The following is a 17,423-nucleotide window of genomic DNA, read 5'->3' on the forward strand; positions in this document are numbered from 1 at the left end:
GTGTGTGTGTGTGTGTGTGACTATCATAAATAAAATAAAATAAAATAAAAAATAAAAAAATAAAATGTACATCCCTTTGACTTCTAGATGTCCATCCTACAGAAATACTTGCATGTACACACGGAAATGTATGTACGAGGATGTACGATACTCCTGCTGGTAAAAACCTGTCAGCTATCTAGATGCCACCGTGGAAGAGACGGCTGGCCTCTCTTTTCTCCCTCTTCTTCACCAATGCAAGTTCTCACTAAGCACATTTCCCAGCTTCCTCTGTACCTCAATCTGATCTCACAGCCAAACTCTGGCCAACGGGACCTGATCAGAAGCGATGTGTCCAAACTATCAGTGCCACCCTCCTGCTCAGCTCTTCCTTCTTCTTTCCCCTGTGGGATGTGGACATGGTGAGACATCTCCAATCAAGCAGAGGACAAGAGCAGAGGGATATAAGGGGAGTGTTGGACGGAAGGGGTCTGGGGCCCACATCCCGATGTGGCCACAGCAAGGCCCCAACGGCCTTCATGGACCATCACAGCCTATCCTGGATCCTTGCACTGCCCACATGAAGGACCATTAAGGAAAGGAGTGTCCATACAGCCACATCATGGAACACCACGCAGCCCTAAAAAAACTGGGCTTGTTACATGTAGACATGGAAAGACATCCAAGGCTTATTATGATTTAAAAAGCGCACATCTGAGAACACTGCACAGACAATGACATCATTTTAGGGAAGAAAAGGAGAAGGCTGTGTGTGTGAAGCACATGAGCCTGGCACCTGGGCTCTGCTCGTCCGCACGTAATGAGAAGCATCTGTCCAACAAACAAGTCACATAAATGGTACCAAAGGGATAAGCATCGAACTAGCAATGGCTGGGCAGGTAAAGGTGTGTGTTTCGGGGTAGAGTTGTGTTACCTTTATACTTCTGCTCTCTTGGAATCTTTTACAACAAAAATTACTTGTACTTTCTAAAAAGACAAAATGTACCAAACTACTTAAAGGAAGGAGGGAAAGGATGGCCTCCAGGGTTTACTGTATATACTTCTACGTTCATCTACTATTTTAGAACAAGCAGGCACTATTACTCGCACAAGCCTGAAGCCTTCGGCAAGCACTCCACCAGGCAGAGCCGGAAGTGGACGGGGCCTCTTGGGCATGGTGGGGAAGAGAGCCCCTCTCTGTATCCACTCCCCAGCACCCTCCCTGCACCCTCTCAGCCTGGCACTAGGGGCATCTGGGCCAATCACTGGGTGTGGGGGTGGATCCAGGCACCGTGTGATGTTTGGCAGCATCCCCGCCCGGCTGCAGATCAAGAAGGTTTCTGGACATCACCAATGCGCCCCAAGGGAGACTCTGCCCTGGTGAGAACCTTGCCTCTTACAAGAGGCGATCTCATCTACAACTGCAGCTGCGTGCTCAGGTTAGTGAGGTCGCAGAAGTGTGGAAATCTGTGCCTGCTGGGAAATACAAAATCAGCTCTATTATACCATGGAGGAAAATGAGCTTTGAGAACTAATTCTTACTAGAACAGTGCAGGTAGATCTCATTTCCCATCTCAGAAAGACCCTGGGCATTTGTCAGGCTTCAGGCCAGAATCACAGCCTGCGAACGGGCCTGCGGAGCCAGGAGCAGAGAACAGAACCAACGTCCAGTGCACAGCTGTTGCTCTGTCCCACATCATCATGGTGGAACCACCTGTGCAGGCTGGACGAGTGCGAGGCCCCTCTGTGCGCAGGAGGCCACCCGGATACCCAGGGCCCTTCATGTAGAGGTTTGGTTTCTCCTGGCAAAGCTACAAGTTCAGGGAATTCCTCAACCCAAGCATTTCTCCTTTCTCTTAAAAAAAAAAAAAAAAAAAAAAAAATACTCAAGGCCATGGTTTCATTTCAAACAAAAAAAAAAACTGAAATAGGTTTTAGATAATTTATTCATTACAACCCACTTCATATGTCAGGTTATATTAAAGATCAAGAAAAAAAAGGGTCCCCTTGCTTCATGAGCCCATCTTTCAGGACTGGGTCAAGTTCAGGGGCGGTGGCACAAGGACGAGGGGGGCTTGCGGCACTTGGTTGCTGGGGAAAGTGGCGCACCTCTGAAGAAGTACCTCCCCATTTCTGAGAAGACTCGAGTGCAACTTCTGCCAGAAACCTTCAAGTGTGAGTCAGACGTTGCAGCTGCGCTCACAGCCTCCTCCCAAGGGCCTCCTGGACAGCGACCCGAGGCAGCTGCTTCCCTCTGACCTCACACATCACCCTGCGTGCCCAGCACCGCAGAGCTGTTTAAGTGCGGCCATTGGCCAAGGAGGGGGCATAGCAGATTCATCTTCTTTCCAAAGGGTGTTCTCTGAACACATCACCCAGTAGGCAGCAGCTGAAGGCCCAGAAATGTCAGGCGTAAAGAGCAGGCCTGGTGGCCTACATGTGGCTGTCAACAACTCCAGAGTGTGAGCCACAGGCAAACCCTCAGCCCCTCAAAACCCTGAAGGCTGAAGGCTCACAGCTTTGTTGACTCCTGCTCTGCCTTTATTACAGTTAAAGAACTAGTTAATCCATGAACAATTCTAAATAAATATCACTTAAATAATAGAATTTATTGGTTTTGAAAACCAATTCTCTAACACATAGTGACATTCTTGTTCTCATTCTGCTTTATATACAGTTCATTATTGATCCTGTTGAAAGATGGATCATAGAGGTTTTTAAATGCACAATTATCAAAAACATATACTTGCAATTTTAAAGAGCAACATTTGTGCCAGATCCTATTAATCATTTGTTATAATTGCTACTTTATCCATATTGAGAGTGCAGAAGAGTAAAAAAAAAAAAAAAAGCTGCTAATTTTGTTGTAAACTTGACTTTTCTGAAGATTTCTAGGACTTGGTGTTTCTCTGCAAGAGCTGAAGGAAGACCATCAGTAAAGAATCTATTTCTTCAGAAGTACTGGAAACCTTGGGCCTATTTCTTTAGAAAAGCTTGAAAGTTTCTTAAAAAAATATGATTCCCTTGATGCTAAGATATAAAACCTTAACCAAGTCTCAGATGTCTTATCCTATTTGAGAAGCAGATTTATAGAGGAGTAGTTCTCAAACCACCATGCATAAGGGATACTCACTCTTCAGTTCTGGCACCACCTGTGCCCCTCATGCTCTGTGAAGAACACTTCCCAAATGCCCTTTTTGCCATATATGCTTTAACAGTTTATATACACTGGTCAGAAAACAGTTTGCTGGTAAGATGATATTTAAAGAAAAATATCCACTCATCTAGGAGTCAACCTGTAAGACTTTTTTTTTTTTTTTTTTTTTTTTTTTTTTAATGATAGTCATACAGAGAGAGAGAGAGAGAAAGAGAGGCAGAGACATAGGCAGAGGGAGAAGCAGGCTCCATGCACCAGGAGCCTGACGTGGAATTCGATCCCGGGTCTCCAGGATCACGCCCTGGGCCAAAGGCAGGTGCCAAACCGCTGCGCCACCCAGAGATCCCCTGTAAAACTTTTAACTACGAATTTAATGTCTCTGATTGATACAGGGCTACTCAGGTTTTCTATTTCACTGTGGGTCACTTTGGGTAAGTTGTATGTTTTAAAGGCATTTCCCATCTAAGTTGTTAAATCTATTGGAATAAAATACGAATCTGTCCTCATCTTCTCTATGTCTACAGGATGTGTGGTGATGTCCGCCCTTTCATTTCCAAATGTGGATCGTGTCTTCTCTATTCCTCTTGATCTGTCTACCTAGAGACGCATCAGCTAGAAAAAAAATGTTAGTGCCAGCTCTCTCCACTGCCTGTCCTCAGTTTTACTGATTTGTGCTGTTACTTCATTCTTTCAATTTACTTTAAGTTTAGTGGGCCCATCATTTTCTAGCTTAAGGTAGAAATTGAGATTTTAATTTCAAACCTTTCTGCCTTTTTGTATAAAGATTTAAGGGTATACATCACCAAGCAAGCATGGCGGTAACTGTGTCCAGCAAATCTTGGCAAGTCTTATTCTCATTGTTTAGTTCAAATTATCTTTACTTTCCTTTGTGATATCTTTTTTGACACGTCATTCAACTTCCAAATATCTGAAGATTTTCCAGATATTCTACAATTCCAGATTCTGTGATCAGAGAATCTACTCTGATGATATCCATCCTCTAGACCTTTAAGGAGATGTGTGTGATGTGGCCCATGGCCCTTCTCCTGGATGGCACCTGTACCGGAGAACGTGCATATTTTCCAGTGCTTGGACAGAGGTCTGTGGTGCCAATCTTTTATATTAGTAACTGAATTTTTTTTAGAAATAACATACTATGTCTGCAGTTTTCTTTGTGGGTTTTTAATTATCAATCTTACCTGTAATTTTAATGTCAGTTATAACTTATTGATTACTGATCAATGGTTATTCAAAGCTCCAACTAGAATCGTGGATTTGCTGCTTTCCTGCTTTGGTTCTAGCAATTGTTCTCTGTGTACTCTGAACTCTATCAGGCACATATACATTCAGGATGGTTTATGTCCTTCTGGTGACCTGACCACTCATCATTCTGAAATGTCTCTCTTGGGCAGCCTGGGTGGCTCAGCGGTTTAGCACCACCCTTGGCGCAGGGTGGGATCCTGGGGTCCCGGGATCGAGGCCCACACATCGGGCTCTCTGCATGGAGCCTGCTTCTTCCTCTGCCCGTGTCTCTGCCTCTCTGTCTCTGTGTCGCTCATGAATAAATAAATAAATAAAATCTTTTAAAAAAATGAAAATGAAATGTCCTTCTTTCACCTCTGGCAACACTCATGTCTCAAAGTCCATTTTCTGATTAGGACCAGGGCCACCCTAGCTCTCTTACAACTAGTAGTTGCATGAACCCTCTCTTGGATCCAACCTTTATCTTTGTATTTATAGTGCATCCCTGTGGATGGCATGGCGTTTGGTCTTGCCTTTAATCCAGCCAGATATAATCTTATAAAAAAATAAATTAACTTAGAATGTGGGGCATTCTAGAGAATAACTGGTCTGGACTCATCAAAGAGTCAGTGCACACTACTGAATGAATGAAAACTCAAGTCCTACACTGCGAGGAAGTATTTACAGAATACACACTGATAAAGGCCATTCATCTAAAATATAAAAAGAATTCCTTCTAAAAGTATGAAAACAACCATATGTAGAAGTGGACAAAAGAGGGGCACCTGGGTGGCTCAGTTGGCTGAGTATCTGACTTTTGATCTCACCTCAGGCCTTGATCTTCAGGTCGTGAATTTAGGTCCCACATTGGGCTCCATGCTGAGTGTGGAGCCTACTTAAAAAAAAAAAAAAAGGGAGGCAAAGATATGGACGTGGACACCCTAACCAAAGACGGTACACAGATGGCCAATAAGTAGATGAAAAGATACTCCACATCATATGTCATTAAGGAATTGCAAATTAAAACAACAATGAGACACCACTGCGCACCTAATTAGAAGGGCTAAAATCCAAACACTAGCCACAACAAATGCTTAGCAGGATGGAGAGCACTGGGAACTCACATTCATTGCTGCTGGGAAGGCAAACTGACATGGCCCTTTTGGAGGACAGTTTGGCAGTTGCTTAGAAAGCTACACATATCATCTGATCTAGCAATGCACTCCTAGTAGTTACCCAAATTAGATAAACCTTATGTCTATCCAAAAACCTAAACACAAAACGTTATAACAGCATTATTCACAATAGCCAAAAACCCAGAAGCAACCAAGATGTCCCCCAATAGGGGTCCATCCAGACAATGAAGTGTTACTCAGTGGCAAAGAAGTAAGTCATCAAGACACAAAAACACAGGAGGGAACCTTAAATGTGTACCCCTGGCTGAAAAAAAGACAATGTGAGAAGGGCCACAGACTGTAGGATCCCAGCCAACTTTGTGGCACTCTGGGAAAGCCACAACTGCAGAGACTGTGAGTGTCCCTGGCTGCTGGGGGGGCAGGGGAGGGAGGTCTAGAGCGATAAAGGGGAGAGCACAGGATCTCAGGGCAGTCAAAGTGCCCCATATGACACCGTGATGGTGTCATATGCATCTGGCATCTGACAAAACCCACAGAGTGTGCAGCGCAAGAGCAGGTCCACACGGAACAGTACTGATCAGGAAGTATGGCAAGCGCCTGTGCCGATGCCAGTGAGGGTGGGGGAGGGACAGAGTGCATGGGACACTCAGTACCTCCCAATGTTTCTATAACTAAAACTGCTCCAAAAACTAAAGTCTATTGATAATGATAATTTTTTTTAAAGACCCATGAATAGGGATGCCTGGGGGGCTCAGTGGGGTTAAGTGTTTGACTTGGATTCTGCTCAGGTTGTGATCTCAGGGTCATGGGATCAAGCCCTGTGTCGGCTCTGTGCTCAGCACCGAGTCTGCTTGGGATTCTCCTTCTCCTTCTTTCCCCCACTCCCCACCCCCATCCATTCTAAAATAAATAAATAAAATATTTAAATAAAAACTAAAAAAATAAGGGAGGGACTGGGTGGCACAATCAGTTAAAGCATCTGGCTCTTGCTTTGGGCTCAGGTCATGATCTCATGGTTTGTGTGATCAAGCCCCACGTTGGGCTCCGTGCTTTTGAAATTCTGAAATACTATTGACAGATATTTAAAAAGAGCATAGTTTTGTAGACTGAACGTTATAAAGATGCTGAATCTTCCCCACCATTAATTAACTGGTTTACAAGTTGATTCACTAATTATTTTTTTTTTAAGATTTTACTTATTTATTTGACGTGGGGGCGAGAGAGAGAGAGAGCAAGCGAGCACAAACATGAGCAGGGGCAGAGAGAGAAGCATCCACTGAGCAGGGAGCCCGATGCAGGACTCTATCCCAGGACCCTTAAGATCATGACCTGAGCCAAGGGCAGATGCTTCACCGACTGAGACACCAGGTGCCCCTGAGTTACTACTTTACTGGAAGATCCAAGAACAGCCAAGAAGAACTGAAGAACAAAAAAGAGGAACTTGCTTTCCTGAATACGAAGACTCACTGGAAACCAATACTCGTTAACACAGGTTCCTGGCACACAGAGGCAGAGCCACGGAACAGAATACAGTGCTCAGAAACAGGCCCACGCACTGTAGAAATCGGATTTTGTTCAGAGTTGGCATTAGACGGGAACAGAACAGGTAGGTGTCCGTTACATGAGGGATAAAAAACACAGTATGAACCCTACCTAACAGTATGTACAAAATCCATTTCAGGTAGGTTAAAGACCTAAATGTAATAGACAAAAATACAATCCTTTTGGAAGAACAAAGTGGAATACCTTTCTCCAAGATGGCACAAGGGAAATCTTCTTAAAGAGGATACAAAATGTCCACCCCACAAAGGAAGACTGACCGGGATGACCACGTGAAAATGAAGAACTCCGGTCCGCTAGGGGCGCCATTAAGAGAACAGAAACAAACCAAGAAACCAAGCCATAAATTAAAAGCGGACACTTGTAACTCATAAAAATGATAAAGTGTTGCTGTCCAGAATACAAAGAATTCTCTGAAATCCATAAGAAGATGACACACCAACCCAAGTGAAAAATGGAGAGTGTGACTTCAAGATGAGGAAGCCTAGACAGCCAACAACAGATCAGAAGGTGCTCAATGTCACGGCCACTGGGGAGACCTGTGTTACCCCCCACAGTGGGCAGAAAAAGCAAGTCCTGACCACAGGGCTGGGGACAAAAACGGCAGTTTAGGACAGAACAACGGGAACCACCTGGACATGCGCCTGCACAGGAGGCACCAAGCAGCTCCTCAGACGTCCCCACACCCGGCAGTGGGGCTGAGGGGAGGCAGAGGCACCAAAGTCGCAGGGACCGGTCTTCAGTGCAGAATAGGGAGCGGGTGCAGCAGGCACAGAAGGATCCCAACCCCATCAACAGAAAGCACCTGACCCCCAACACGCCTGGACAGCCACACGAAAGTGGAGATGCCATAAAGGAAGGAAAGTAACGCTATACTGGAATCTGCTGTGCTGGTGACCCTGGCAGGGAAGAGGGAGACTGTTCTGTGGGCCCAGGGGCTCCCAAGGTGCATCTTCTCACCCGGCTGGCGGTTACGTGGCACCAAATGCTGCACACCTCCAGGCACCGCCTTGCACACCGGGTACGAGAGGGACTTACCACGCACGGCCCAGAAGACGGCGGGAGGGGGTGGCCGACCCCTGGCGTCCACCCACCATCTTGGGTAAAGGAGCTGCGGGCGGCCGGCAGCGTGGCCATGGTGGGGGCAGAGCCCAGGCTGCGTCTGCAGGCGGCCTGTGCCAGCTCGCTGGAATCTGCACCATTTTCTTCTCTCGGGAAATCGCTGATTCTCAAAGAAAGACTAACTGAACTGAGAAACCTGATCACTGGGCGACACACACAGCAGAAGCATGAGCAAGTCCTGCCTCCGGCAGGAAAAACACACCACCAGCACCACACAGCGGCCTCCAGGCAGTCGTTCCCCGGCCATGTTGGTGCCAGAAACAGCCCGCCTGCCTGTTCCCAGCCCCCATCGCTGAGTGGGCGGTGATCCCATGACTCCCTGCCTCACTGCTGGCCCATTGCACCTATCCAGCCTCACTGCACTGGGGTCTGCAGAAGCGGAGTGCACAGCAACGCAGCCATGGGCAAACGGGGCCTGCGGTCAACCACCAACACTGACACATCTTTAGGCAGCAAGAGAAGTGGGTTGGGTTCACACGAACGTTTGATGGTGCACCTACCTTGTTGAAGACCCAGATCTCCCCGTTCACGGTTGGCCTGGGCACCCCGTGGCCGTTGTAGTGGAAGAGAACCCGCTCCTCCTTGGCATTTCGGCGTAAGGATGTACAAAGCTTCTTCACTTCGTCCACAGTGGGGTCAAGGCTCTGCTTGTACCGGGCCTGTTGCGGGAGAAGAAATTAAGAAACTCACCGTGGATTCATGGGACTACCTGGAATATGTACCCCATTCCTCACTCTGAGTTTGCGCTGAACAGCTGTGTGACCCTGGACAAGTGACCCCGAATTTCTCCATCTCTAAACCTGGGATAATGACTCCTTCAGAGGTGGCTGTGGAAATTCATCCATCCAACAAATATTCCTAGAGAAGATCACATGAGATGAATGAGTGAAGCCTGCCACACGGCCACACTGAGCAAGAGGTACCACCACTGTGATAACAAAAGTTTTTCTCAGAAACACTGAATCCTCTGGAAGAAACCCTCTGGAGTGTGGAAAAGATAATTTGTTTAAATGTGGGGAGCGCAGTCCCATGCCAGCCAGAGGAAGGAAGCCACCAGCCCCCTCTGCGTCACCACGCTGGCCTGGCTCTGCCCCACCGGCTCCTGCCTGGACTCCTGCCGACAGATGGAAGGATTCACTGAAGAAGCAGGACCCAGAACTACCTTAGAAATATCAACAGTCTGTATGCACACGGACAGTAAGTGGTTAGAGGATGTAAACAGAAGAATACCCATTTCTTAAGCAACAGAGATTAAGGACACAGGAGTGAATGTAACACAGAGCATAAAACATCCAGACATGGAAAAATTTAAAAAAATCTCCCAGAAAATGCAAAGGAGACTTCAAAATGGAAAGATGTTCCCATCCAGGTATGTACATCAACATTCTTTCCTTAAGTAAGCTCTACACCCAACGTGGCACCTGAACTCATGGCCCCAAGACCAAGGGTTGCACAAACCAGTGAGCCAGCTGGGTGCCCTCGCACCAACATTCTTAAGAGGTCTGTTCTCCCTGAGTTAACTGACAAATCCAGTGTGTTGCTCATAAATGTAACTACATGCTTTCTGATGCACCAGAGCACCTGCTACAGAAGTTCACGTGGAGACACAGCCATGCAAGAAGGGACAGAGTAAACAAGGAAGGCCATGAGGGCTCAGCCTTCCTCCACCCCCACACCTCCTCTAGGACCTGTCTCATTGAAATGGGGAGGTCCAGGGACGTGGCCACCCCACAAGGTCCACAGACCCAAACACATGTTTCCTGGCTTCCTGATTTTATTTCATCAAAACCTGTTCTGGCTTCCAGCTGACCTGAGCACGGAGGGCAGCCGTGCACGGAGGCCAGGCTGCCAGGTGAGGGGCACGTGGGGCTCATCAGAGGAATCTATATTTGCTTCAGAGGTAGGTTCCCAGTAAAAATAACCAGAAAAGTAAATCTATAATCATCATGGATGATGCAGTGGAAGTGACACGTATAGAAGTACTGAAGCCACACCAGGAAATCAATAAAAATGCCCCAAATTGATAAATCAAAAAGTGACATAAACATATTCTGTTAAAATAGAGCCACATCTACTAGAGAAACACAGCTAAAAGGGTTTGTCTTTAGGTGCGGATTATGTTCTAATTTTTTTTAAATAATGTACATGTTTATTACCTGGATGAACTTTTAAAACTTTCTTTAAAAAGCTAGATAAAAGCTGCACCTGGGTAGCTCAGTGGTTGAACATCTGCCTTTGGCTCAGGGTGTAATCCCGGGGTCCTGGGATCGAGTCCTGTATCGACCCCCTCAGGGAGCCTGCTTCTCCCTCTGCCTCTCTGTGTCTCTCATGAATAAGTAAATAAAATCTTTTAAAAAATAATAAAAGGCTAGATAAAAAATAAACACAGTATAATCATGATGTCACTTGAAGAAAGCAGTGGCAAGAGCGAGGAGCATGCACAACGGCCGAGCTGTGCCGGGGCCATCAGTGCCCACAAGGGGCTTGGTGCTGGCGCTGCCTGCTGAGCAGTGGCTGGCCTGGTGGGTGACAAGCAGAGACAGTGAACAGTCAGAAGGCCCAAAGGCCACCCATGCTTCCGAGGACAAAGGATATCCTGGCCTTTCAAAAGAAAATGCAGAGTGGGACATGAAGAACCAGCAGGGAAACGGGGCCCACCGCACACAGGAGCATCTGCTATCAGCGACCGCACACTGTTGGTGACAGGTTGCATCTTGCCATCCGAGCATTATCAGTGGACGTACCAAATGGAAGCTTTACGATGGTGAAATTCAAAATTAAGTTTTTCCAGATTCCCTACCCACATTTTCTGCAAACTAACTGAAGGGGAGCACCCGGTCCTTCCATAGGACAGTTCTAGAAGCCTGTGCCGAGGCGGCAGGTCAGGGTCTAGTGACGTGGCCTTGCCTCCCCGTGTCTCCTACAAACGGGCCAGAGCCCTACCCGTAATATAAGGGTGCCACAGAGGAGGCTGGAGAGAACACTCACATGTGTGTGAGCTGTCCCAAGCTCCTTGTCACTGGCAAGGCAGCGTGCATTACTGTGACGCTGATGGAGGCTCTGGGCCCCATGGGGCTCTGAAGGGCTGGTCTGCCGGGAGATGGCTGGGGTGAAGTTGGGGCTCGGCACAGAGGAGAGTGCCTCTAAACCCTGTGCTGTGGAAGCCCTGGCTCTGGTGCACAGCTCTTTCTGGACCCTCGGGCAGGACACACCGTCTTTCCTCTCTCTGGCTGACATGTGGTGTTCGTTATGTCTCGCGTGTGTTCAAGAAAGACGGACCCGGTTAACTGTTTGGGTGTCCCACTCAGCTAGCTCTATCTTTACATTCTTCCCACAGCTTCACAATGCGCTCGGTTGCTAGCAACAGGTGCTGAGCGATGATCAGATCTGGTGGTGATGACAACACTCAGTAATGAGATGAGGGAAATGATGAATCCTACCTGATGCTAAAGTGACATGAGTGAGTCTCAGCACAGTTATCATGAAGTGTGTCTGTAGACACCGCTGGGTCTAGGTGGGGCACTTACCTGTTCATAGTGGCTCTTTCCACTCTGCCATCTGGAATTCTGCATATTAAACAGTGGGGGGGGGGGGACCACATAGGACAGCATTCCTGATTAGAGGAGTGGTCACTGGTAACAGTGACGAGTCAGTGGCTGATAAATGAAAATCCAGTTCTAGGTAGAGATGAAGATGACTTGGACACACATCCTCCAAAACCACCCCGCACAAGCATGCCGTGAAATCAGAAAGTGACTTAGAAGAGAAGGCCCCAAACCAAACCCAGATTATCAGGGAGCCTCCTAATTTCATGAATCCTCCTACAGTGGCTTTCTTGCTCCTCAGGTACAGAAACCCCAACATATAGAGCTGCTCACAGACAAGGCACCCCGAAAAGGGAATGGGCCACACCAGCTCCCAGCGACAGCAGGCTGTCCCCTCCATGAGGCCCGCACTCACTTCACAGTCCCAGGCTACTAGGCGCCTTTCTCACATGACAAGTGCCTCCCGCTGCCGCCCACGCCTCTCTCCCTTCCGCTGCTCCCTCACTGCTGGCCTCAGTTTGCCCTCCTCCATGTGGCAAATAAACTGGGGTTTGCAAAGCCCCAGCTCCAGAGGAGGACCATCTACTACCTCCAGAGATTAGTCCGAAAGGGGAGTGCTGTTCTCCCAAATCACACACAAGGCCATGGAGGGGACATTCCTCAGAGACATCCATACAATCAGGGATTCATTATTGCTGACCTTGGCTCCACCAAGGTCTTCTCCTGTGGGGTTGCAAAAAAAATGATTTAGCTTCACTCTCCCTCCTACTGCACAGAGGACCATTATGGACTAGCATGAAAGGCACTACAGATGTGAATAATATGCCTCCTGGGACCTTATGGGAATTAATTAATATTTTTAAGGGCTTTGAAATGAGAAGCACTAAATTAAATGTCACCACGCCATGTTTGGTTTGGTTTTCAAACTCCAGTGCCAGATCCAGCTCCACAGTCAGAGGGCTGCGAGCGGCAGAGGAAGCAGCGAGCCCCTTGGGAGACCTCTGACCGTTTAGCGGCCATAAGACACGGCACAACAGTCTCGAAAACACGGCCTATGGTTCCCAGCATTCTGGCTCTAAGCCCAAACTTCAAGACGTGGTCAGGCACATGCGTGGAACGTGTGCAGGACGCAGCAGCAGGAGACCAGGGCTGCCCCTTGGCTGTATGAAGGAAGCCTGGCCTCAGTAATGACTGCTGGCCCTGCAACGAGACTGACAAACTTCTGCGCTAAGGAGGCCAGAGCGGTGCTGCTGCAGCCAGCTTCTGCATTCCCCGGGCAGCCATACTTCTCGGGGCCCTCCTCATGCAAGGACGGATTTCAGGGGCTGGACACACAGAGGCCCTTCCTGGTCACGTGAGGCCACCAGTGCGCCCAAAACATGGAGAGTTGGGATGTGCTCCAGGGTCTTCTCTCCTGGCAGACCCGACAGCGAGGAGGTGTGGGCAGCAGGTGTGGGCACCTGCTTCCTGGGGGTGGTGTCGAGTGAAGACCACCACCGCCTCACCCAGCTGGCATGAGAGTACCAATGATCTTATTTCCACCCTTCCATCCTTCCTCAGCAATGGATGATATCTCCAGCTCAGATTCAAGAAAGGAAATGTCTCAGAGATTTTCTCAGGACTGTCCAGGAGGAACAAACCTAACATTAGAATTCAGGCCAGTTTTGCCTCTTGAAAATATTCCACCATCTGCCTCTTCCCAAGTAGGAAGCAAGTACTTCCAGGGAAATGCTGGGTAGAGAGGAAGGTCAGGTCTGTTCCACAGACACCTGTCCTAGGTGGTAGCCCCGTATGGAAAGCTCCAGGTGCTGGCAGTTCAGGGACTTTATGCTTCCACCCCTCAAAAAGCACTGACTTTTGCTACAGCCCTTTGCATCCCCATTCACACCACCGACGCCAAACCAAGGCAGATACCACCACCACCATGACCACCACCACCGTCCTCACCATCATCCTCACCGTGACCACCACCACCACCCTTACCACCGATATCATCATCATCATCCCCATGAGCACTACCAATACCACCACCACCACCACCACCACCACCGCCGCCGCCGCCACCGCCACCACCATGTATTTCTTAGATTACCACAACTTCCCAAGTAATCTGCGTCTTACTCTACTCTATCCAAATCTATTCCTCAATACTCAGTCTGTCTCACTTGCTGAAAACCCTTTGATGGCTTCCCACTGACCCTGCAAGCTCTGTAGAATGGCCCATGAATCCTTGCAAAACCTTGTCTCTACAACCTCAGAGAGTCTATGCTCCAACCGCAGGCAAGTATCTTTCAGGTCTATGCTCTTACCTACCTTCTAGCCCCTCGGCCAGACCCTCTTCCTACTTGTCCTCTATCCTCAATTCCAAGTCTTGCCTGGACATTTCCTCTTCCTTCTTCAAGTATCAGGTTGACTGTCATTTCTCCAGAACTTACTCTCTGGTAGCCCCAGAAACTGAATTAGGTACCCAAGACCAAACGCTCCCCTAGAACGTCGAGCTCCCCTACTAAGGCATTTACGAACCTGGATGGAACAAAACTCGTTACCCATCTGTCGGCCCTCCCTCCCCTTTCTCCTGCCCTGACTGAAGTCCCGTGAAGGCAGGGATCACAATTTCCCTGGTCATTATGGCCACACTGGGTAAGTGCAATGCCTGGCAGATAGGTGGCACTCGATAAATACCTGTGTAGGAACAAATGATGAATCAAGACATCCTACTAGAGTTTGCAAGCCCAGTGAGCTTCTCCAAAAAGAGCTGTTATGTTATAGTACTGGAGTTTCAGACTATTTGCTTAAGATTTTGAAAAATCCAGTTCTGCTGGGAATGGAGGGCAGTGCTAAAGCAAGCACTTTTGCTACAGCACCTACTAGGTCCTGTGGCAAATGATTTCCTGTGGCTCTAAACAAGCTCAGGGCAGATGCTGGGGGCAACGTGAGCACCCACGGACACAACCAGCTAATGTACCACAGGAGACGCAGACACAGCTGACGCTCTCTGTAAGCAGGCTCTCCTGGGTAGGCAGACAGGTGACCCTCCCAAGAGCCAAGCTGTCTGGTGTGAAAAACCAAGGAGCGCTGTCTGCAAGAAGAGACAGAAGGAAAGATTTACTTTGTCACTGCCAAATGTATGTGTCTTTCAAGGTTTGTAACAGCATGAAAAGTAATGAAAAGACATTTCCTTTCTCAGGACAGCTCCTTGGAGACAAGGGGATAGAAGAGCAGTAGCGTACCTGGCCTGGCACCTGCTTTTGGACTACCGGGGATCCTCCCTGTGGCAAAGACTAAGGAAAAGAGTAAACACTGGGCAGAAAGAGTGGGGTGGGTGCTGTCTGGCCAAGTCCCACTCCTCTCCCTTGGCTGGAGGACCAGTGTGAGGAACAGCACAGCACCCCACACGGGCAGACATGTGGGTGTGCGGATGGCCCTCTGCACATATAAGGTCATGAGCTTCTCCTTTTCAAGCCATTCCAACATGTCGCTGCTGTTCTCAGACTGTCCTGTAGAGTCACAGGTCTTCAAGGTCAAATGCTCGGCAGTTCCTGCCACCAGCCAGGTCTCTGGTGACCCACGCGGCCTCTCAAACTCCTGAAAGCCAATCCTCATCCTGCCTTCACGTGGCTCTCCTCCCCTGCCTCCTCCATCAGACTGTTTCGCCTGCTGTCTCTCACCTCTCTCCCTAGTCCAGCCTCCTCCCTCAAACTTCAGGCAAGGCTGTGACTCAGCCTTTCTCTCACACTGCATGCTTCCCCCCACCATCCTGGGTGGCACCTTCAAGCACAAACCCACGATGGAATTCCTTGCCTTGCTCCACACAGGCCCACTCTCTGGGCTCCCTACCTTAATCTCTGCATCAGTGGTTCTCAGTCACCCAGACCGCACACCTCAAGCCCATCCATCACTCTGCTCTCCCTCTCAGGTCCCCACCATCCGGGGGGCTCCAGGCCTGGCTCAGTGTACCTTTGGCATTGTCACTCACAGCATGGCTGTCCTGCCTCTGCCTTGATCTGGGGTCAAATGCCCCAGCTGTCCTCAGGCTTCCAGACCAGCCAGACTCCATGTCTGTCCAGTCTGGGAGAGCTTTCCTTCCCAAGCACATGATCAGGCCACTTGCCGTCTAAAAGCAAATCCTTAGTAGGGATGTTTGCTGCCCCCAGGAACAGGGCCATGCCTGGGCAGGACGCACACCCCCTTGGCCCCACGCCCCCACCTGCCTCTGCAGGTCTGGCTACTTGGTGCCCCATCATGATTTGGGACCTCTGCTCACACGTTCCTCCACCTGCGCTGCCCTGTCTGCCTGACCAAGCCAGAGCAAGCTCCTGCCTCCTCCCACTGCTCCTTGCAGCTCTCCTTGGCCTACAGATGCCACTTCTCAACTTCTCCACGTGAACTATATGAGATCAGGCCCCCTCCATACAGGCCTGCTTCGCCTTCCAGACAACAAGCTGATGAGGACAGAAGCCTCCAAAGTTCCCTGAGTCCCAATCTCTGGATGCACCAGAGTCACAAGATGAGCAGGGGCCATACATTCACGGGTGTATGCCTAAATGACACTGACTTTATTAACAAATGGTTTACACATCATTTACTTGAAATTGACTGCAGGAGAGCTGTGCTCTCCCAACATAACCTTGCAGGGCCCAGCCTGGACCGCAGAGCTAGTCTGTCAGTGGGAAGGCTGCAGGGCAGGTAGGCTGCTACACAGCACAAATCCAATGTTCCAATCTGGCTGCATATTTTCTTCTTTCACTATTTTCGTTATTTCATAGTAAGATGCTATCTGTGTCATTTTTTTCCTGATGTCATTATAATATTGGCTTTCCCCCAAAATCCCTTAATTAAAAAAAAAATCAAAAACAAAAACAAAAGAAAGCTACCACTTATCTTATGAGTTTAAATGGAACACCTGAGTCCTAGAAGTATAAACAGGAGGCGAGAAGCAGTGTCTCAGCCAATAACCCTCCTTGAGAGTCTATACCGCCCGGAAGGACTCACTCCCAGGGACTCAAGCTGATTGCAACGCAGTGCTGGCTCTTAGCACCACACACGGACACAGCCGCAGTTTTGTACCTGATGTAACCAGTATCCTCTGCAAACTTGTCACCAAAAGACAGATCTTAGACTAATTAAAACCATCTCACAAAAACAAAACAAAACAAAAACAAGGGAGCCGGAGCCCATGTCAGGGTGGAAAGCACCATTGTCCTGAACCCCCGGCCCGGCCAGGCTCTGTTCTTCACTCCCTGGAGGTGCACCCGTCCAAGCTGAGCTCTGGTCGCCTGCGTGTGCACAGGGGAGGTCAGTTGTTTCTCAGAAGCAGAAAAGGTGAACTTCAGAAGAAGTCCAGAAACACAGAAGTCACAGACCAGCTAGTTCTTTTTCATATTACTCTGAAATTTTAGCCCATCTTCCAGGCTAACACAAATGGAATTCAGGAGGTGATTCACTGTCTCATTTAAAATGACTGCTCAGAAGGAGCCGGAGTGGCTCACACAACGGGCCTCCCCGCCTGCCCGGTCAGCACTCTGGGAAAGGGCTGCTCATCTTCATGCCTCACTACACTCTGCCTGCAGACAGATCTGAATGGACTAAGATTCATGTTTGCTTCAATAATCCAGGGTTCCCCTCTACTACTCTACTCTAGTAAATTATCTCTAAGACACATTCTTGGTCTTTTAAAGACTC

General features: G+C 48.6%; 1 protein-coding gene across 4 annotated transcripts in view; it reads right to left on the minus strand.

Annotated features, from left to right (window-relative positions):
• Nucleotides 1–17,423, minus strand: part of RPTOR (regulatory associated protein of MTOR complex 1) — a 333,192-nt gene that overhangs the window by 187,608 nt on the left and 128,161 nt on the right. For all 4 annotated transcript variants that reach the window (XM_025468265.3, XM_025468264.3, XM_025468263.3 and 1 more), the window contains exon 4: nt 8,697–8,855. In XM_025468265.3, the coding sequence (XP_025324050.1) occupies nt 8,697–8,855 (159 nt within the window). The remainder of the gene's footprint in view (nt 1–8,696; nt 8,856–17,423) is intronic.

This window comes from Canis lupus, chromosome 9 (assembly GCF_003254725.2).
Source record: "Canis lupus dingo isolate Sandy chromosome 9, ASM325472v2, whole genome shotgun sequence".
Classification (NCBI taxonomy): Eukaryota; Metazoa; Chordata; class Mammalia; order Carnivora; family Canidae; genus Canis; species Canis lupus.